This window comes from Hemiscyllium ocellatum, chromosome 5, assembly GCF_020745735.1.
Source record: "Hemiscyllium ocellatum isolate sHemOce1 chromosome 5, sHemOce1.pat.X.cur, whole genome shotgun sequence".
NCBI classification, from domain to species: Eukaryota; Metazoa; Chordata; class Chondrichthyes; order Orectolobiformes; family Hemiscylliidae; genus Hemiscyllium; species Hemiscyllium ocellatum.
In genome coordinates this window covers 126251596-126274455 of record NC_083405.1, presented here as the reverse complement: position 1 = coordinate 126274455, position 22860 = coordinate 126251596, and the positions used below count along the sequence as shown (strand labels likewise).

Below are 22860 nucleotides of genomic sequence, written 5' to 3'. Positions count from 1 at the left end.
ATGGGTTCCAGCCACAATAGTTTTGCCTAAAATCACTCTTTGTTTCCAACCGTCTTTGTGAATACAGTCAATGGAGAACAGCGAGTCTGTGTCCTCACTGCTGTTGGGAGTTACACTCTAAAGAATGAAGAAGAGAAAGAAACCAACACTTCAGACTGACAGAAAGGGATTTTGCGAGCAGAAAGAAACCTGAGGGTGGATTGGAAAAACTGCTGGGCTGGTTTGGAGTACACACGGGAGAGGGTGTAGTGTATGCACTACATTATACATATATAATATGTATCTCTTGGAGAAATATCACCTGATTCTGGCAAAGTGAATCCGACAGGAATGATGACAGTTTTCTCACCCAAATGCGGAGGTGTTTTTCTTTTCTTCCGTCAACGCTAACCAGCTGTTTCTTCACTTGAAAAGATTCTCACACCTTTGCTATGTCTCCACTGCCAACTCCAATAATGTTCATTCCCACACCCGAAATGGGATGCAGTCACCAAAGAGTTAAAAAAAAACCCTCTTCTCGAGGTAACACGAATCTCTTCACTTTGTTACAGCGTTAGATAATTGGAATAAAAAGATACCGTATCAGATAAACAGATCTTCTCCAACTTTGTCCATTAAGCAGATGCATTAGCTGGCAGATGGGTCTGGATACAAATGTGAGAGACCATCTACATTTCAATAATGGGACAAAACCTAGCATTTGTTGATGGGGTCCCTTGAAAGAAGCTGGATAGATGCAAAAATTTGAAATCCTGTGATCCATTAGAGAGCAGAAGTTTCCAGCAGGTACCTTATTAAATACTGACAAAATGCTATTATTAGACTGTGGCGATTTCAACTAGCTTTCTAAGTATCTGAGTCATATTGCCACTGACTGATCTTTGACAGAATATTCTTATTTATTCAGAACAGTGTGTTTCGAAAAGAAATCATACTGGACACAAAACATTAACTCTGTTTCTCCCTGCCAGACTTGCTGAGTTTCTCCAGCTCTCTCTGTGTTTGTTTCAGAATTTCAGCATCTGCTGTAGTTTGCTTTGTTCCTTATCCTTGTCGTTGATTCGCGGGAGTGTGAGGAAAAAGTAAGGCAGGGTGGAAAATCATGAGGGGCATGGATAGGGTAAATAGACAAGGTCTTTTCCCTGGGGCGGGGGGAATCCAGAACTAGAGGGCATAGGTTTTGGGTGAGAGGGGAAAGATATAAAAGAGACCTGAGGGGCACCTTTTTCACGCAGAGGGTGGTGCATGTATAGAATGAGCTGCCAGAGGAAGTGGTGGAGGCTGGTACAATTACAGCATTTAAAAGGCATCTGGATGGGTACATGAATAGGAAGGGTTTGGAGGGATATGGGCCAAGTGCTGGCAAATGGGACTAGATTAGGTTAGGATATCTGGTTGGCATGGACAGTTTGGACTAAAGGGTTTGTTTCCGTGCGGTACATCTCTATAACTGTATGACTGTATGAGTGTGTTTAACAGATAACCCGAGCCAACACAGTCATGTGGGGCAGAATGGCCTCCTCCTGTACACCAGGGTTGGGTCGGGTACTGAGCAGAATGCTTGCACCTTGGGAGTTTGACCCATCGGAAAAGGGTGAGGGAAATAGAGGAATGGATCCAAATTTCCCCTGTATTGGCAACGACTGAGAAAGTGATCACTAATACAAATGGTCAACTCAATGAGTGCGTGACTGGGGAAAGCAATGGGTTGTAATTCAGGTCACTCCCTCCTGACAGCTGACAAAACAAGAACATCATATACTGGCACAGGATAACGGCTCACTCTGTTACCATAAACGACAGACATATCACCTCCTCGCTGAGCCAAAGTTATCACCATGGACTCAATGTAGCTGCGAATGAGTGGAGATCTTCAACATAGGGACATTAGGGACATTTAAGCGACTGTTGGATAGACACATGGTAGATAGTACAATGAAGGATATGTAGGTGAGTCTGTTCTGAGAGTAGGATAAAAGACCGGGACGACACTGAGGGCTGAAGGACCTGTTCTGTCCTATGTTCTATGTAGAATTTGTAGGCAGCCGTGGCTTAGTGGTGGAAAGGCGGAAGACATCTCTTCCAAGAGAATAACTGACTCTGCAGTCATCACTTTGCAGGTGCAGAGATAGAAATGTGCTATCACCCCTGAGTTGCCTGTAGGCTCTGGGGCGGGGGCAAGTGTATATCTAAACTGTGGAGAATGTAAATCTCACCGGCCTAGCACTGTTTCCATCTTTAGGGTGCTCCAAAGTACTTGCCAGCTTTTGACATTCCCTGCCAGTGTAGGTGTCTGGCAAAGGAGAATACTGTCAGTTCTTCTATTTTGAGTGTATTGACTGAGGGTTAGAGATTATCCAAGGCCCTTCAGGTCTAGCCACTGGATCTTCCATTCGGTGGAAATGTCAAAAGCCCATCAGACTCCAGTTGGATGGAACCAGTTTACATTCTGTTCAGTAACATCGCTGTCAAGCATGACAAACATAAGATCCAGTCAAAAAGTGTGGCGCTGGGAAAACACAGCAGGTCAGGCAGCATCCGAGGAGCAGGAGAGTCGACATTTCGGGCATAAGCCCTTCATCAGGAATGAGATCGAGTCAAGAAACAAAGTAAGGGTTAATGATGTTTGGTCTCTGAATTTAAAGTTTAGTGAGATCCAAAGTTAATACAGGACGCTAATCACAGGAAAGGGGCTTTGTGTTGGTAAATCTATTGGAGAATGATTTTTTTTTGCACGAGCAAATAATACTATAAATTATATTTACTGAAGTTCCTGGATTTCCCATATATTTGTTATAAACATTTACTGTAGACATTCTATTAAATCCTTGGCTGCTCATATCCATTGCAATTTCTATTCGACTCTGTAGTCAATACAAAACCTGAATCATGTTCAAAGGCCCCAGGGGTTTGTGACGATTATTTTGCAATTTAATAATACTACTCAAATGCTTTCAAATATTTTACACACGGAAGCACAACTATGGCTCTGAATGATCTTTTTCCACTTGAGTTAAGTCTTTCCTCCCATCCAGAGCCCTGAGTTTGATTTTCACATCCTCCCCCCACACCCTTACCAGTAAAATGGAGCTTTGCTTTTCGAATTCCTTATCTATATTTAGGCCCCATTCAAACCCCCGTGCCCATGTTCAGCAACCTAAATTGGCCTCGGGGTCTGGTAATTTTGAAATACTTCTTTTACAAATTCCTCCTGGGCTTGCCCTTTGCTATCTCTGAGACCTCCCCCAGCCATGCGAACCTCTGAGATACCTACACTCCTCGATTGGTGATGTCTTCCTCATGCCTACTTTTTGCCTGGGCAAGCTGTTGGGTCACATGTCCTGCAAACATGACTCAGCAGTGGGAGGAGGCCACTCAGCCCCTCCTGCTATTCGGTAGAATCATGGCTGATCTGTTTGTGTTTCAAATTACATATTCCCATCTAATCCAATAATCTTTCATTCCCAAAAAAAAGTGGATCCAATGCTGTGTTTAAAATATTTAATGGCTGTGTATCCACCACTTTTTGATGCAGAGGGTTCCAAAGTAACACAACTGTGAATGAAAAATATTCTCCTTATCTCTGTCCTTAATTTTAAAACGGTGTCCCCTCAATTTCTGGACTCACCCACACGGGGAAGTATTTTCTCCACATCCACCTTCTCAAGATCATTCAGGATCTTAAGTTACACCCCTCACTCTCTTCTAAATGCTCGTGGGAACAAGCACAGCCTGTCCAAACTATTCTCATAAGACCACCCACTCGTATTAAGGGGTGGCACAATGGTTAGCACAGCTGCCTCATGCAACCTGGGTTCGATCCCAGTCTTGGGTGGCTATCTGTGTGGAATTTCCATGTTCTCCCCTTGTCTGTAAAAGGTTTCCTCCCACAGTCCAAAGGTGTGCAGGCCAGTTGGATTGGCCAGGGGAAATTGCCCCATAGTGTCTAGTGATGTGTAGGCTAGGTGGATTGGCCAGGGGAAATTGCCTCATAGTGTCCAGCGATGTGTGGGCTAGGTGGATTGGCCAGGGGAAATTGCCCCATAATGTTCAGCGATGTGTAGGCTAGGTGGATTGGTCAGGGGAAATTGTCCCATAGTGTCTAGTGATGTGTAGGCTAGTGGATTGGCTGTGGGAAATTGCCCCACAGTGTCCAGTGATGTGTAGGCTAGTGGATTGGCCGTGGGAAATTGCCCCATAGTGTCCAGAGATGTGCAGGCTAGGTGGATTGGCCATGGGAAATTGCCCCACAGTGTCCAGTGATGTGTAGGCTAGTGGATTGGCTGTGGGAAATTGCCCCACAGTGTCCAGTGATGTGTAGGCCAGTGGATTGGTCAGGGGAAATTGCCCCATAGTGTCCAGTGATGTGTAGGCTAGTGGATTGGCCATGGGAAATTGCCCCATAGTGTCCAGTGATGTGTAGGCTAGTGGATTGGCCGTGGGAAATTACCCCATAGTGTCCAGTGATGTGTAGGCTAGTGGATTGGCCGTGGGAAATTGCCCCATAGTGTCCAGTGATGTGTAGGCTAGTGGATTGGCCGTGGGAAATTGCCCCATAGTGTCCAGTGATGTGTAGGCTAGTGGGTTGGCCGTGGGAAATTGCCCCATAGTGTCCAGAGATGTGTAGGCTAGTGGGTTGGCCATGGGAAATTGCCCCATAGTGTCCAGTGATGTGTAGGCTAGTGGGTTGGCCGTGGGAAATTGCCCCATAGTGTCCAGTGATGTGTAGGCTAGTGGATTGGTCATGGGAAATTGCCCCATAGTGTCCAGTGATGTGTAGGCTAGTGGATTGGTCATGGGAAATTGCCCCATAGTGTCTAGTGATGTGTAGGCTAGTGGATTGGTCATGGGAAATTGCCCCATAGTGTCTAGTGATGTGTAGGCTAGTGGATTGGCCATGGGAAATTGCCCCATAGTGTCTAGTGATGTGTAGGCTAGTGGATTGGCCGTGGGAAATGCAGGGTTGCAGGCAGAGAGTGAGAGGGTCCTGGTGGGTTGCTCTTTAGAAGGTGAGTATATTTATTCCTGATGAAGGGCTTTTGCCCGAAACGTCGATTTCGCTGCACTTTGGATGCTGCCTGAACTGCTGTGCTCTTCCAGCACCACTGATCTTGAGTATGGGCCATATAGCCTATTTCCACACTGTAGGGATTCCACAATAATTGAGTAAACTTCCTCTGGACTGTCTCAATTGATTTATGTCCATCTTTAAAACAAGGAGAGCAAAACTACGAACAGTTCTAATGTCTGCTGATGTGGTTGGGTGCCTATTATTGTTTAGGGGAGTAATTCTAGTGTCAAGGCATCTAGTCAACCCCAAGAGTGGAATTTTGTCCCTTCGCTCAATGTTCCTTTGGGCCATCTGAGATTTCCTAATATGAGTTGGGGGTCAATGAATGATCTGGTGCAACACCTCGCCACATAGGGTGGCACGGTGGTTAGCACTGCTGCCTCACAGTGCCAAGGACCCAGGTTCGTTTCAAACCTTGGGTTACTTTCTGTGTGGAGTTTGCACGTTCTCCCAGTGTCTGCGTGGGTTTCCTCCCACAGTCCAAAGATGTGCAGGTCAGGTGAATTGGCCATGCTAAATTGTCCATAACGTTCAGGGATGTATAGAACAGGGGAATGGGTCTGGGTGAGACCCTCTTTGGAGGGTCGGTGTGGACTTGTTGGGCCAAATGGCCTTTTCCACGACATAGGGATTCTATATTTCTTTGCATTTAAAAACAAGTTGTTGGGGATCACAGTCAGGAAGCTTCCCTTCCCTAATCCTGAGGCTGACTGTACAAACATAACTACCTATTCCAGTGATGACAAGCTTGTCTTGAGGAGAGATTGAGCAGTGTGGGCCTAACTCACTGAGGAACGAAAGGAGATCTAATTGAGGTTGTAAAATGTTAAGGACGATTGACAAGGTAGATGTGGAAAGGGTATTTTCTCATGTGGAGCAATTTGGAATGAGAGGTCATAGTTTCAGGATTCAGGTGGCAGATTTAAAGCAGAGATGAAGAGAAATTACTTTTCTGAAAGGGTCATGAATCTGTGGAATTCACTCCCTCAGAGTGTAATGGATACCATGACATTGAGTAAATTTAAAGGGGAGGTGGACAGGTTTTTAATCAGTAATGGGGAGCAAGTAGGAAAGTGAAAGAGACCGAGAATGGATCAGCCATGACTGGATTAAATGGTGGATCAGGCTCAGGGGGCTGGATTGCTTACACCTGCTCCTAATTCTTACGAAAACATAGAAAATAGAAGCAGGACTAGGCCTTCAAGCTTGTGGGCAGTACGGTGGCACAGTGGTTAGCACTGCTGCCTCACAGTGCCAGAGACCCGGGTTCAATTCTCGCCTCAGGCGACTGACTGTGTGGAGTTTACATGTTCTCCCCGTGTCTGCGTGGGTTTCCTCCGGGTGCTCTGGTTTCCTCCCACAGTCCAAAGATGTGCGGGTCAGGTGAATTGGCCATGCTAAATTGCCCGTAGTGTTAGGTAAGGGGCAAATGTAGGGACATGGGTGTGTTGCGCTTTGGCGGGTCGGTGTGGTCTTGTTGGGCCAAAGGGCCTGTTTCCACACTGTAAGTAATCTAATCTTGCTCCGCCAGTCAATGAGATCATGGCTGATCATCCAACTCAGTGTCCTGTTCCTGTTTTCACCCCATATCCTTTGAACCCTTTAATTCTAACACTAACTCCGATTTCAAAACACTTAATGAATTGGCCTCAATCGCTTTCTGCGGCAAAGAATCCCACAGGCTCCCCACTCTTTGGGTGAAAGAATTTCTCCTCACCTCAGTCTTAAATTCCCTACCCTATTTCCTTCAACTTTGACCCCTGGTTCCAGACTTCCTGACCCTTGGGAACATCCTTCCTGTGTTTATCATGAGTAGGCCTGTGAGAATTTTATAGGTTTCTGTGAGATCTTGCTCATTTTTTTCTAAACACCTGTAAATATGTATAACCGATCCAGTTTCTCTTCATATACCAGGCCTGCTAATCCAGGAACCAGTCTGATATGTTCTTATCAACCACTGCTGCAGACATACAGTTTGATGCAAGCTGTGCTTGCAATCGAACCTGGGACTTATCCTGTAGTGTTTCTCAAGCCGTAACATTTGCTGAGCTAGTGGGAGCTATCATCCTCTGGGAGCCGGATTGGAGTGGAGCCTCACGCTATTTCAAAATAGTTAGATCTGAAGCTTTCAAATTGGAAACACTTTAATCCATTAACATTTTGAAATGCCACTCGCTCTTCCTAAGAGAGTCAGCGACACAGTATGGTTCGGTCTCGGGAGCAATATCAGTTGGAGACTGACATCTGCAGAAACAGAAGCATAAATTGCTGGAAAAACTCAGCAGGTCTGGCAGCATCTGTGGACAGAAAGCAAAGTTAACGCTTTGGGTCCAGTTCTGAGGAAGGTTCACTGACCTGAAACATTAACTCTGCTTTCTCTCCACAGATGCTACCAGACCTGCTGAGTTTTCCCAGCACTTTGTTCTTGTTTCTGATTCGGAGCACCCATAGTTCTTTCTGTTATTATTATTAACACCTACAGAGTCTGGTTTGCAGATGACAATCACTGAAACATTTCCCACAATGAGAATTAGTAATTGTAGAAATTTCCAGCAAATGTTCCAGGGAAACTTCCCCAGTAAACATGGGTTTTGAATTACCTTTGACCGCTCCCAATATCACTTTGGAAATGGCAACCAGGAATAAAACTCAACATTGAGCTGCATCTAATGGTACCACCACAATTAAGCTGGTGGTTCTCAGGGGATCCAGCACTTACAGACATAATCTTGGCCTGTCCCTCATTCCCAAATCATAGAGCACAGAGTTACCAACTTACTTGTAGAAACCAGGAACAAAAACCTGTCTTCAACTCAGTTACTCAATGCTGTCACCCAGTAATAGAACATAGAACATAGAACATAGAAAAATACAGCGCAGTACAGGCCCTTCGGCCCTCAATGTTGCGCCGACCAAATCCTACCTAACCTACACTAGCCCAATAACTTCCATATGCCTATCAAATGCCTGCTTAAATGACCATAAAGAGGGAGAGTTCACCACTGCTACTGGCAGGGCATTCCATGAACTCACAACCCGCTGCGTAAAGAATCTACCCCTAACATCTGTCCTATACCTACCACCCCTTAATTTAAAGCTGTGTCCCCTAGTAACAGCTGACTCCATTAGCGGTAAAAGGTTCTCAGTGTCTACCCTATCTAAACCCCTAATCATCTTATATACCTCTATCAAATCTCCCCTAAACCTTCTTTTCTCCAATGAGAACAGGCCCAAGTGCCTCAGCCTTTCCTCATACGATCTTCCTACCATGCCAGGCAACATCCTGGTAAACCTCCTCTGTACTCATTCAAATGCCTCCACATCCTTCCTATAGTATGGCGACCAAAACTGCACACAATACTCCAGATGAGGCCGCACCAGAGTCTTAAACAACTGCAACATGACCTCAGGACTCCGGAACTCAATTCCTCTACCAATAAAGCCCAGTACACCATATGCCTTCTTCACAGCACTATTTACTTGGGTGGCAACTTTCAGAGATCTGTGTACATGGACACCAAGATCCCTCTGCTCATCCACACTACCAAGTAGCCTAGCATTAGCCCAGTAATCCATCTTCTTGTTACTCCTACCAAAGTGAATGACTTCACACTTAGCTACATTGAATTCCATCTGCCACCTTTCTGCCCAGCTCTGCAACCTATCTATATCCTGCTGTAACCTGCCACATCCTTCTTCACTGTCCACAACTCCACCAACCTTTGTGTCATCCGCAAACTTGCTCACCCAGCTTTCAAGCCCCTCCTCTAGATCATTTATAAAGATGACAAACAGCAACGGTCCCAAAACAGATCCCTGTGGTACACCGCTAGTAACTGCACTCCAAGATGAACCTATACCATCAACTACTACCCTCTGTCTCCTTCCAGCCAGCCAATTCCTAATCCAAACCTCTAATGCACCCTCAATGCCATACCTCCGTAGTTTTTGCATTAGCCTACCATGGGGTACCTTATCGAACGCCTTGCTAAAATCCATATACACCTCATCTACTGCTTTACCCTCATCCACCTCCTTAGTCACCTTCTCAAAGAACTCAATAAGGTTTGTGAGGCACGACCTGCCCTTCACAAAACCATGCTGACTATCCTTGATCACATTATTCCTATCCAGATGTTCATAAATCTTATCCCTTACAATTCTCTCTAAGACTTTGCCCACAACAGAAGTGAGACTCACTGGCCTATAGTTACTCGGGCTGTCCCTACTCCCCTTCTTGAAAAAGGGGACCACATTCGCTATCCTCCAGTCTTCTGGTACTATTCCCGTTGACAATGACAACATAAAAATCAAGGCCAATGGTTCTGCTGTCTCCTCCCTAGCTTCCCAGAGGATCCTAGGGTAAATGCCATCAGGCCCAGGAGACTTATCTATTTTCATCCTTTCCAGTATTCCCAAAACCTCCTCCCTACATACTTCAAGGCCATGCATTCTAATCACTTGTGACTCAATATTCACACCAGCAACAGAGTCCCGTTCCTGAGTGAATACTGACGAAAAGTATTGATTTAGTGTCTCACCAATCTCCTCCGCCTCCACGCACAACTTCCCACTACTATCCTTGACTGGACCGATACCTACCCTAGTCATCCTTTTATTCCTGACATACCTATAGAAAGCCTTTGGGTTTTCCCTAATCCTACCAACTAAGGACTTTTCATGTCCCCTTCTCGCTGCTCTTAGCTCTCTCTTCAGATCCTTCCTGGCAACCTTATAACTCTCAATCGCCCCAACTGAACCTTCACGCCTCATCTTTACATAGGCCGCCCTCTTCCCTTTCACAAGGGATTCCAATTCCCTATTAAACCACGGCTCCCTCACAAGACCCTTTACTCCCTGCCTGACTGGTACAATGCTAACTTAAGCACAGCAGGTTAGGCAGCATCTCAGGAATAGAGAATTCGACGTTTCGAGCATAAGCCCTTCATCAGGAATAGTTCCTCCCTCTACAAGGATTTCAGTGAGTCCCTCTCTCACTGCACCCCCCAGGTCATCTCCTCTGCACAGAAGCTCTTCAGCCACGTTCTCAAACAGACCCGTTACCACAGCCACATCTCCTTCCTCAGCACCTGCCTAAGGAACCGACTGATCCCACACGGACTCCGAACTACATTCCAACCAACAAAATTTGGACCCAACCAGGACAAAGTATTCCTGATGAAGGGCTTATGCTCGAAACGTCGAATTCTCTATTCCTGAGATGCTGCCTAACCTGCTGTGCTTTGACCAGCAACACATTTGCAGCTGTGATCTCCAGCATCTGCAGACCTCATTTTTTACACAATGCTAACTTACCATGCTAACCTAAACCAACGGTCAACCAGGAAAGGGAAGGGCTGGGGGGTTATGCCATTGATTCCCTGCTGCTACCAAACCTACAAGAAATAATCCAAGATGGTGGCAGAGTCATCTGCTCCGCCCATCCCTTGTTTTCTCTTTTGTTTTCTCTCTCTCGTGTTTTCTCTCTCTTCCATATTTTTCCTCTTCTGCCAGCGGCCTGGAGCGGAACAGGAATGTCAGCCCGGAGCAGAACGGGAATGTCAGCCCGGAGAGCGGGGATGGCCAGTGGCCTGGAGCAGAACAGGAATGGCCAGTGGCCTGCAGCGAGGATGGGTACTACAGCGAGGGGAACCATTGGAGCCTGGTCAGACCATGTGGTGGCCCTTTTAGAAAGACTGTAATGTCTACCTTTTTAACTTGATTTCTTATCTTCCAAAATTATACGGTGTGTGTCTGTAATGAAGTGTCACTCTTGTCCTCTGTTTTCTCTGGGTTTTGTATTTAAGATTCGTACCTAGGTACTTTGCCTCTAAGATGGCATCGTGTGTTGGCGACATTGTACACTTTTCACTGTACTCCTGTTATTTTTATCACCAGAGTGTACGTGACAATAAACCTAATTCTAATTCTAATTCTAATTCCCAACCTGCTAAGGGTTAAACTACTTGACATGCAATTGTATCCATTTTGTCGGATGAGGAATGATACGTAAGGGTGCGGTTTTTAACCCGCCATGCTTCAACCACATGGGCTCTCTTTCTCTCCATCTTACCCTCATCCCTTCAAATCGTGACAAGGCTCTTAATGGTCTCAAAGCTCTGAGTGTCCGAAGAGATTTTATGGGAGCTAGTTCAGCGTATCCCAGGGCATTAGCCGTAAGGCTGACTACAGAGACCTACATAGAAACACAAGAAAAGACGAGAATCCATTCCATTATCAAACATCCTACCACTCTGCTAGGACCCCATCGGTGGGGGGTTTGGTGAGATGCCTGAACAGCAGTGTCTCCCTCTTGGGATAGTCCACCTGTAAAGCAATGTATATTGGTACCTGCTGGAAGGAAAGCATCAAATCTTTTTTTTCAATTGCTGGTCGGTTGTGTTGGCTGCCCACAGAAAGAGAGTGTTGTTTTAGCGTAGGCGCCAGCAGAGTCTGAGCTACAGGTTTCTACATGTTGTTTCATCTGAGCACGAGCGATTTGGCAAATCCTCTGACGGGGAGAAAATGTTTCCACCGACAGCAAGGGTCAACTCATACAGGGCAAGGAGCATGGGATTTATGACAATTTGGTAACAGAGTCAAGGGGAGAGAGGAGTTCAGTTACAATCTGGACTGTGCTGCCTGAAAGGGGTGTTGGACACAAATTCAGTAGTGAGAGAAAGTGAGGACTGCAGATGCTGGAGATCAGAGTCGAGAGTGTGGTGCTGGAAAAGCACAGCAGGTCAGGCAGCATCTGAAGAGTTAGAGATTCGATGTTTCAAGCATAAACTCTTCATCAGAAACGTCTGGAGTTACGCTTATGCTCTAAACGTCAGTTCTCCTGCTCCTCAGATGCTGCCTGACCGGCTATGCTTTTCCAGCGCCACACCTTTTGACAAGGTCAGCAGTAGCCATCAGTGGGAGGTGACAGCCTAGTGATATTATCACTGATATCTCAGGGGCCTTGGGTTCAAATCTTGCCACGGCATTTGAACTCAACTTTTTTTAAAAAACTAGATTTAAGAGCCAAATAATGTCAATTGTCAGGGCAAAAAAAGACATCTGGTTTACTTTAGGCAAGGAAACTGCCATCCTTACCTGGTCTGGCCTACGTGTGACTCCAGACCCAGGTGAGTCATAATTGCCCCTGGGCAATTAGAAATGGGCATTAAATGCTGGCCAGAGATGCCCCCATCCCATCAATGAATAAAAAGAAGGAGCTGGTATCCACTGGGAAAGGGTTCCATTTCCAAGGCTATAGGAAGACAGGTGTAGTGTGGGGTGAATTGGAGAGCAAAGTGGAGCTAAGCGTTATCAGATGATCCACGATCCTGTTGAGTGACGAAGCAGACTAGATGGGCCGAATGGCCTACTTCTGCTCCTGAGTCTTATGGACAGCCCTCACAAAGAGCCGGTGCAATGGGTCGAACTGCTTCCAGCTCGGATCTTGTGAAGAATTGGACAATTAGCAATGGGGATATTGTCGGTTACGTTGTGGGTTAGTGGTGGGGTTGGGCTCGCAAACTATGGGCTTCCAACCTCCTGCCCAAACCACGCCCCCCACCCCCCTCCCCCAACCCACAGGGACAAGCAATTAAGATTGTAAACTCTGGGGCAGCTGTGCAGTGGAGACTCAACTCCAATTGATTGATTGATTCTCACGTGTATCGCAGTACAGTGACAAGCTTTGTTTATGAGCAGTACAGGCCGATCACAGTGACAGCCCTGGGATTGGCTGCAAGGTCCCTTTAAATGCTCATATTTTAATTTTATCCTCTGAGTCTGAATGAATCCAAGGAACTCTGAGATCGAACGGCGATGCAAGGTGATCAGGGGCTTGGATGTTATCTTCAGTGCTTGTATCCCCACCCCAGCCCACTCCCCCGACCCACTCACTCCAATTTTCATTCTTGGTTTACATTACATTCTTGGGTATGAGACATTAACAATAGGGATGTAGCAGTGAAATGTCAGAGAAGCGATATCCGGGGTTTTATCGATTTTGACTTGCCGTGAGTGGTTCCAGCTGCTCTCTAGGGTCTCCCCTCTCTTTGATGTGGAAGAACCTTTAAAAAATGGATGAGTCGGACCATGGCCCCAGCTCAGGGATGCTGCTGTCCTCAAGATCAGGTGGCTAGTAAATCAATGGCAACCGAATGGCCTCCCAGTGGGTGAGCATGGATCCCTCTTTACTGCCTGTCAGCCCCTCACCCATCCTGGGGAATGGAAGTAGTTCCACAACTGAACTGATGGGCACTGCCTTACACCTTAGGCTGGGCTTTATGAGGTAGATTGGTGCTCAGGGAGTGGGCCTGCCCATTTTAGCTCAGGGGGCAGGACTGATTGTTTCAAGGCAATCCATCCATTGTTGGAATCCTGCCTTAGACAGACCCTCTTTGACGAGGCCAGGAGCTGAATCATTGCTGGCTCCTCGGACTGGCCAGGGGGTCAGTGCAGTGTCAGGATTCACGACGAGGGGTAAAACTCAAGAGCAAGAGGGCAGGATTAATGGTGGGTGACAATGACCTGGGGGGGGGGGGGGGGGGGGGGGGGGGAGTGGGCATGAATGGCTCTGATAGGCCCTGAAGGCCCCTAACTGAGGTGTCTTATTCCTCCAACACCAGGCCATGTTGAACTTTCCTCACCCAGCATGCTCCTTCCCTACCGTGGGTACAATGCTAGCTGTCAATTTTAAATCTGAGATCGATAAGTTGTGGTCTAGCAAAGGTTTTGAGGGATATGGGCCAAACAAAGGTGTAGGGAATTGGGTGAGTGGTCAGCCATGTTCTCATTAAATAGCAGAGCAGGCTCAAGGAGTTGAAAAGCCTGACCTAGTTCCTATGCTCCTAATGAGGTGCTCCAGCAAGGGCTGGAAGACCATCCCACTTCCCCCCCCCCCCCTTCCTCCCCCCCATTCCCAGTAACACCTCAGGACTCGGGATCACAATTTCAAGATTGCCAGCGTAAGAGCTAGGAGCGAGATGAGGAGAAACTTCTTTAGCTGTAAGGATTTGGAATGAGCTGCCTGGGAGAGCAGTGAAAACAAATTCCATTGGAGGTTTCATAAAGAGGGCTGGAGATATATTTGAACGGGATGGAGCTAGAGGGGTAAAGAGATAGGGCTGGAGAAAGGGACGAGTTGGGTAGCTCTGTCAGGAGACGGTACAGACAAGATGGATCGAATGGCCTCCTTCATTACTGTAAAATTCCATGAGTCTAGGTTGGGAGATGGGAAAAGCTGAAAATGTGTTGCTGGAAAAGCGCAGCAGGTCAGGCAGCGTCCAAAGAACAGGAGATTCGATGTTTCGGGCTTAAGCCCTTCCTGAAGAAGGGCTTATTCCCGAAATGTCGAATCTCCTGCTCCTTGGATGCTGCCTGACCTGGTGCGCTTTTCCAGCAACACATTTTCAGCTCTGATCTCCAGCATCTGTGGACCTCACTTTCTCCTCGAAGATGGGAAAAGCTGTCAATTAGAAAGTGGGCCAACACACCACTGTATTTCATGAGCACAGTCTCCCATCTCCGAACCTGTAAGTGGGTGGCAATGTCAAATCCAGTCCCTTGCGGCTTAGTTGGTTCAGGAAGAAGTGGGAGTGAAAGGTCATCGGCAAAGCTAATTGCAATCGGGGACAAGTGGATTTATCCGGAAAATCCTTCAGGCAATCCGAGACCTAAATCAAACTGAACTGTGTCAACATCAAGCAGGCAGCAAATCCACGGAATGGATCCTAATGCTCCTCTCGAGATTGTAGGAGAGTGCAAATAACAGGGCTGCCCACGTCGCATACGAAAGTCAGGTCTAATTTAGTGCAGGCTTTTTTGAAAGATCTTCCAGGTCTTTTATGTTTACAGTACAACATGTATCAGACTGAAGTTCAGACTCGGCTTGGCTTTAGGCAGGTTTGAAGCAATATTTCTGAGAGGAAGCGCCCGCTCAAAAACTGCACAGAGGAAAGAAAGAGCCTGTTAATGCAGATGTGAAAGTTTCTGTGGCTCCCACCAAGTGTTAGTAGTTACACAGGCATCGTTATTAATATGGTCATAGAGCTACAGAGACAGTTGCCCTTACCCTCATGCCTTCAAATCTGGATAAGGCCCGCAGTGGCCTCAATGCCCTCAGGGTCCTGAGAGACTTCATGGCAACAAACTGGTCGTAACCAAGAGTCTTTGTCAAAAGGCAAAGAACAGAAATCTGTGCAGATTGAATGGAATGGAATTGAGTGGTTATCTACGTACAGTCGGTTCACACGGTTAGGTGGAGACACAATACAGGCCACATCGCAGCATTCAATAGTTACCAGAGGCTCTGGATTAACTGCTAAATTAGAAACTAATGGTGCCTTTTTGACGACGTGACAAATTAAAAAAAAAACCTATTGGTCACCAATAATGTCAGGGTAAGGCTTCTTGGAAGTGCACTGTTTTTACTCATTTCTGACTTATAAAGAGCCACTCCAACACATCGATTGGTTGTTAAAGCCGTGCAGGGTAATATTTGTCCTTCGGTCTGAGGCTTCCATCTGCCTCTTGTTGCCTGCAGCACAAGCCAGAGATGGAGCCCAGCCTCTCTTGCTCTCACAATTCTCTTTTGCAAAGGTAAGGATGGACATCCTGTGTGTGTGGGATGGGCTGTGATCAATCATCCCAGCATGCAATGCCCCCAGCGCAAAGGCTCATGGTCGTGAAGGGCCCTCTGAGTGAGTTAATTCCTGACATGTCCCCATCACAGTGAGCAAGTCTTCACTGCGGCTCCAGCCCAGGGCTACAAATTACAGGATTAGACCTAATCTTCGATGGCAACCATCTAAACTCAATACAGAACCTTCAACAAGTGGGGCAACCCTTTAGTTCTTGTTCAGTTTTCAAGGAAGATAAGATGTTCAGCTGAGGTGGGGATGGGCTATCGCTTTCACAACTTACTCAAAGGATGGGTTGGGGGAGGAGGGGACTGGTTATTGGGGTGCACTTCAGACAGTGTGGCTTTCCCACAGCACCGGCCGGGAATCTGTGACCCATTCCCAGGAGCGGGATTTGAAGCCACAATGTTCACCATGGGGCGAGAGTGCAGCTCCCCTGTGACGGGAGTTGTGGGTTGACGATGTCCGGTTTCAGCTTTGTCTAAGGTGAGAGATTTGTCCCCCTCTCCCTCTCTGCTGTGTTCACACCAGAGTCATCGCACTGGTCAGCACTGAGCTGCAGAACAAATCGAGCTCTTTGGTTTACTCGAGAGGTTGCCTGGGGTGGAGCTCTGAGCTTTCCTGAGAGGCTGGATAAGCTCGGGGTGTTTTCTTTGGAGCAGATGAAGTTGAGTGGGAACCAGTGTAAGATCACGAAGGGCACGGGCAGGGTACATAGAGAGCAAGTGCCCCATCTCACCACCTTAATCAAACGGTCAATGACAGGGGAGACAGGTTTTCGAGCGTGAGGTTTATAAGGGGATTTGAGCAAAATGTTTTGCACCCGGCGAGTGATGGGGGTCTGGAATGCACAGTCCGGGAGGTGGGAAACCTCTCAACGTTTTAAAAGTATTTGGATGAGCACCTGAAATGTCATAATATTCAAGGCCTTGGGCCTACTTGGGATGAGTGTTAGTAGTTGGGCACAAACTTGACGGGTAGAGGGACCCCCATCTCACTTTAAGCAGAAGTCCTTCTGAAGTGTTACCTTTGGTGCTGGAATGGTCTGGGGAGGAGAGTGGGGGCAGGTGCCAGGTGCCTAAGTTTGTGTGAGCATCACAATGTACTATCACATCCTCGTGAGGTGAGGTACACGCGTGCTAGCCCAAGATGCTGGATGGAGCAGCGGGCAGCAGCTTGTTCACCCAGCTCAGTCCCTGCCAACCAAATAGTGGCTGCCCGGGGAATTCCGGCTTTTCCATTGTTGTCACAGTTAGTCAGGTTTGTTGGATTCTGTAACCTAGCAACAGCAGTCGTCTGGGAACCAGAGATAATAACCTGAGCACAGCAGTTTGAGAAACCTCGGCCGATGGCAAGGGAGTGGGAAGACTCGAAACAGTCCACTCCCAGGGAGGCAGGAGCTGGGTGGTGTGGGGTGTAGGGGGAGAGATCAGGAAATGATTTTTACAAAAAGTTACACAGGACGGGAGGTGGTTGGGAGGCAAGGGCACTAAAGCACACTGGGTCTGATTGAACTGCTCAAGGTCAGAGTTCAAAACCTGCCGGGTTGCTCACTCAAAATAGGGTTAAAGGTCAAACACTGAGCCACGGCATGTGCAGGCATGTCAAAACCTTCCCCAGGCCTCTGTAAGAATGTGCATGCGTTAGTAAAAATGTTAGACATGTAAAGCATTTGTGTTTACCTTCACGAAGCCCCCACTAACTATTCTGAACCACTTTTAACCTTATAATGTACTTACATCCAACAAGGTCCTGTTACTGTGAACAGCAGCTGGGATACCATAGTTAACCACAGGGTCATCCCCTGGACTCCCTGTCTGTTGAAAGGTGCATTGGCCTTTCCCATTGTTGTCTGGAGCCAAGACATCCTATGGCAGAGTGGGGTGGAACAGGCCCTGGATTCAGACCCACGACCTGCACAATTTCCCCAAGTCCTGAGCAGAGAAAATCTTCCCATACCCTGATGGAAAACTGTAGGCCGTGTTAAAATGTGAAATACCTCCTTTGTTGGCTGGAATGTCCACTGTTTCCTTTTGAAGGATTGGGGGGGTGAGGGGGGTGGGGGGAGATGAGGGTGATCTGATTGAAGCTTCTAGGTTACTGAGAGGCCTGGATCGAGTAAATATAAAGGTCTTTCCACGAGTAGGAGAGACTCGGACCCGAGGGCACAGCCTCAGGGTGAAGGGACAACCCTTTCGAACAGAGATGAGGAGGAATTTCTTCAGCTAGATAGTGGTGACTCTGTGGAACTCACTGCCACAGAGAGCTGTGGAGGCCAAGTCACTGAGTGTATTTAGATGGAGATAGGTTCTCGGTTAGTGAAGGGATTAAAGGTTATGGGCAGAAGGCAGAAGAATGGGGTTGAGAAATATACCAGCCATGATCAAATGGGGAAGCAGACTTGATGGGCTAAATGGCCTCATTTGCTTCTATATCTTACATTTTTATGGTCTATGGCTTCTTGCTCATTCCTGCGGTGACCCTTGGAAGTTACTGTTCACCATGAAACATTTTATTTTCAGAGGTGTCATATCTCTGGTATAAGGCAGAATTGGAATGGGCTCGATGGGAATGACTGGAGCACAGCTAATCCATGTGGCACTGTACTGGAGGTCCAATCTTAATAAGCGGGTTTTCACCTACACCATTTATTGGTTAGGCTTTTGCATCATCCAGCCTCATTGAAGGAGCACTCTGGGATTACAACCCCCCTTGTGTACCAAGCACACTGTCTACTCAAAGGAGTTGTGTCCACCATCTGAACTAGGGGGCAGCACGGTGGCTCAGCGGTTAGCACTGCTGCCTCACAGCACCAGGGCCCCAGGTTCAATTCCAGCCTCGGGCGACTGTCTGCGTGGGTTTCCTCCGGGTGCTCCGGTTTCCTCCGACAGTCCAAGGATGTGCCGGTCAGGTGAATCACCCATAGTGCTAGGTGCATTAGTCAAAGGGAAATGGGTCAGGGTGGGTTACTCTTCAGAGGGTCGGTGTGGACTGGTTAGCCCAAAGGGCCTGTTTCCACACTGTAGGGAATCTAATCGAGTCAGTTCTGCTTCTCAGAGCTAGGATTGGTTTGGATTATATTCACTGGTCCTCTGGAGAAAGAGGGCAGATTTGATAAAACAAAATACACAAAACTTCTAACAGGACTAGGCAGGTTAAACATGGGAAGGATGTTCCCGATGACTAGGGACCACAGATTAAGAATAGAGGGCAGGCCATTTAGGACTGAGATGAGGAGAAAATTTCTTCACCCAGAAATGGGGAAGCCTGTACACGTCTATCCACGGAGACTGGTTGAGGCCAAAACATTGAATGTTTTCAAGCAGGAGTTAGATATAGTTCTTTCTGCTAAAGGGGTCAAAGGGTGAAGGGTGAAAGTGAGTTGGATGGTCAGCCACAATCTTATTGAATGGCTGAGCAGTTCTAAGGGCTGAATGGTTCCTGTTTTCTTTGTTTCTAATCCAAGGTTTTGTTCTTAACCTTGCTGTGGTGTCTTGTGGCGCAGTGGGGAGTGTTGCTGTCTCCGGGTCAGAAGCCCCAGGTTCAAGTCCCACTCCAGGACATGGTGGTCAAAGAAGGTGTATCTGTATCACCATCAATTGGATCAGAGTCCCTCCACTACACGCTAACGCTAGGTGGGAAGGATTCCTGGCTGGCTGCCAACATGTTGGAAATCAAATTGGAATCTCTGTCATTGCTATCCCTAGCTCCGGACTACAGCCCCTGGGCTGAATGCTGGGTATGAATTCGAATGGTGCGTGGGGTTTGATCCCTCCCCTGTTTTGAAAGGGGGGTTTCTGAGGTTTCTGCCTTGCCCTGTCCATGATGGATCCTGTGACACTCTGCATCTGACCTGCCTTTTGGCAGGGAAGGTGAGGAGAAAGGGAGCTACTATCTACGCTGCCTATGTCAGAGTTACTGTTTCAGCCAATGTGGACAGGACTTAGCCAACAGTCAAGTTCCCTGAGACCCCCTTTGTGTGCGAACAGCTCTCCTGCAATGAGCTGACAGAGAGTATCACGAGATTTAGGATGCTGCTATCTGTCCTTGTGCTAATATGGAAGAAGGGCCTTTGTAATTATCAGACACATCTGCACATTGTATTCTCTACCTCACACCTCGGGGTGTTAAAATCAAAAGTTAATTATAGTCTCGTTCCAGCAGTGAACATAATGACATAATCCTATCGCTCTCTCTCTCTCGTGGGCCAACTCATCATATGGTCAGCTTGAGATCATGGAATTTCGAGAGAACAGACCAATGTAAGCACTGAGCTGGAATGGTCGGGAATTTCTCTGTCTGTTCAAGGCACACTCCTCAACATTGGGGACACATCACTCAGGGAAGAGGGCTTCGAAGTTGAGCCATCATCATTGGTGGAGCAAGGGAGGGCATGGGGGTTCTGGACTAGGAGCAGGACCCAGTGTAAGGAATTGCTCTTTGTTCAGAGGGAGGGAAAGGGTAGAGGAGTGGAATGGCCTCCCTTCTGTTTGGCATGGCATAGTAACTTCACTGGATCACCAGGCGGCTTTTTATTCCCTTGACCACATTCAGAAGATAAATTCTGAAGGGATTGACTGAATTCCACAGGTTAGCAGTCACAAGTCATTTAAAAAAAAAACACAACTCCTGATTATTGTGGAGTTAAGTTATTGGCACCAAACTGAAGGAGATCTTTTTATCTCGCTCTGATGCTAACTCGTGGGTTTTCTTCCTGGGAGACAGGTTCTGACTGAAATGTTGCCTCCTCATGTTATTTGGTGAATGTGTGAGACACTTTACAGCGGCTTCCTGTTTCTTGTGGAGTTTGATTGTACACTGGAGGTTCTAAAACCTGAATCAAAGGTTAAGCCCAATTATCTGCTTGCTTTCCCATAGTTTCCATTCCCTTTCTTCATCTTTCAGCTGGTTTTTCAGTTTACGATCAGAACAAACTTCATGAGGAACACCCGACCTGCAATCCTCAGGGTACATGAGTTGATCTTTGATATAGTTTCTAATTAATGTGTTAAGAGATGTTCACACAGCACGAGAGAAAGTGAAGGGCCAAATGGCTTACTCCTGTACCGACTTCCTATGGATCTGTCTTCCAGCCCAAAGGTAAGGAGATCACCAGTGAGACACAAAAGTTGAACTTTTACATCCAACATTCTTTGTGTCCCTTTATTTAACTTGCTTTCGGATTTTGTCAGTCTCCTGCAGGCCAGTGCTGATATGGATAGGAGGACAGGAAGGAGCAGTGAAGGAGAGGCAGGCATCATTGACAGTCTCCAGCTTGGACCGAACTGGAAACTCCAGGAATTAAAAAGATCACCTAATTTATCATGGGACTAAGTCTCTAGGTTTACGTTAGAAGGTGATATCTCTGGTTAGAAGCGTCATAATAAGGGGGCGGGGACATCCATGCTCAAAACAGGGCACTTAGTAATAGTGATCTAGTTTGGAATATACACTCCCTCGGTTAGTAATGGTGCTGTAGTCTGGGCTATACACTCCCTCAGTCAGTAATGGTGCTGTGGTCTGTGCTATACACTCCCTCAGTCAGTAATGGTGCTGTAGTCTGGGCTATACACTCCCTCAGTTAGTAATGGTGCTGTAGTCTGTGCTATACACTCCCTCAGTTAGTAATGGTGCTGTAGTCTGTGCTATACACTCCCTCAGTTAGTAATGGTGCTGTAGTCTGTGCTATACACTCCCTCAGTTAGTAATGGTGCTGTAGTCTGTGCTATACACTCCCTCAGTTAGTAATGGTGCTGTAGTCTGGGCTATACACTCCCTCAGTTAGTAATGGTGCTGTAGTCTGTGCTATACACTCCCTCAGTTAGTAATGGTGCTGTAGTCTGGGCTATACACTCCCTCAGTTAGTAATGGTGCTGTAGTCTGTGCTATACACTCCCTCAGTTAGTAATGGTGCTGTAGTCTGGGCTATACACTCCCTCAGTTAGTAATGGTGCTGTAGTCTGGGCTATACACTCCCTCAGTTAGTAATGGTGCTGTAGTCTGGGCTATACACTCCCTCAGTTAGTAATGGTGCTGTAGTCTGGGCTATACACTCCCTCAGTTAGGAATGGTGCTGTAGTCTGGGCTATACACTCCCTCAGTTAGTAATGGTGCTGTAGTCTGTGCTATACACTCCCTCAGTTAGTAATGGTGCTGTAGTCTGTGCTATACACTCCCTCAGTTAGTAATGGTGCTGTAGTCTGGGCTATACACTCCCTCAGTTAGTAATGGTGCTGTGGTCTGTGCTATACACTCCCTCAGTTAGTAATGGTGCTGTAGTCTGGGCTATACACTCCCTCAGTTAGTAATGGTGCTGTAGTCTGGGCTACGCACTCCCTCAGTGAGTAATGGTGCTGTAGTCTGGGCTACACATTCCCTCAGTTAGTAATGGTGCTGTAGTCTGGGCTATACACTCCCTCAGTTAGTAATGGTGCTGTAGTCTGGGCTATACACTCCCTCAGTTAGTAATGGTGCTGTAGTCTGGGCTACACATTCCCTCAGGGAGTAATGGTGCTGTAGTCTGGGCTATACACTCTCTCAGTTAGTAATGGTGCTGTAGTCTGGGCTATACAATCCCTCAGTTAGTAATGGTGCTATGGTCTGGGCTATACACTCCCTCGGTTAGTAATGGTGCTGTAGTCTGGGCTATACACTCTTTCAGTTAGTAATGGTGCTGTAGTCTGGGCTATACACTCCCTCAATTAGTAATAGTGCTGTAGTCTGGGCTATACACTCCCTCAGTTAGTAATGGTGCTGTAGTCTGGGCTATACACTCCGTCAGTTAGTAATGTGCTGTAGTCTGGGCTAAACACTCCTTCAGTTAGTAATGGTGCTGTAGTCTGGGCTATACACTCCCTCAGTTAGTAATGTGCTGTAGTCTGGGCTATACACTCCTTCAGTTAGTAATGGTGCTGTAGTCTGGGCTATACACTCCCTCAGTCAGTAATGGTGCTGTAGTCTGGGCTATACACTCCCTCAGTTAGTAATGGTGCTGTAGTCTGGGCTATACACTCCCTCAGTCAGTAATGGTGCTGTAGTCTGGGCTATACATTCCTTCATCAGCTTTGTATGAACATAAACCAAAAGAATAAGAGATGCTGGTAATCTGAAACAAATACAGATATTGCTAGAAATATAACTTAGGTCTGGCAG

The 22860-nt window shown here is 47.0% G+C and overlaps 1 protein-coding gene across 1 annotated transcript in view; it reads right to left on the bottom strand.

Moving 5' to 3' along the window:
- The window catches only part of scn5lab (sodium channel, voltage gated, type V-like, alpha b), a 367399-nt gene that overhangs the window by 53061 nt on the left and 291478 nt on the right, over positions 1–22860 (bottom strand). Inside the window, exon 21 of the mRNA XM_060825166.1 lies at positions 11145–11267. Within this exon, the coding sequence (XP_060681149.1) occupies positions 11145–11267 (123 nt within the window). The remainder of the gene's footprint in view (positions 1–11144; positions 11268–22860) is intronic.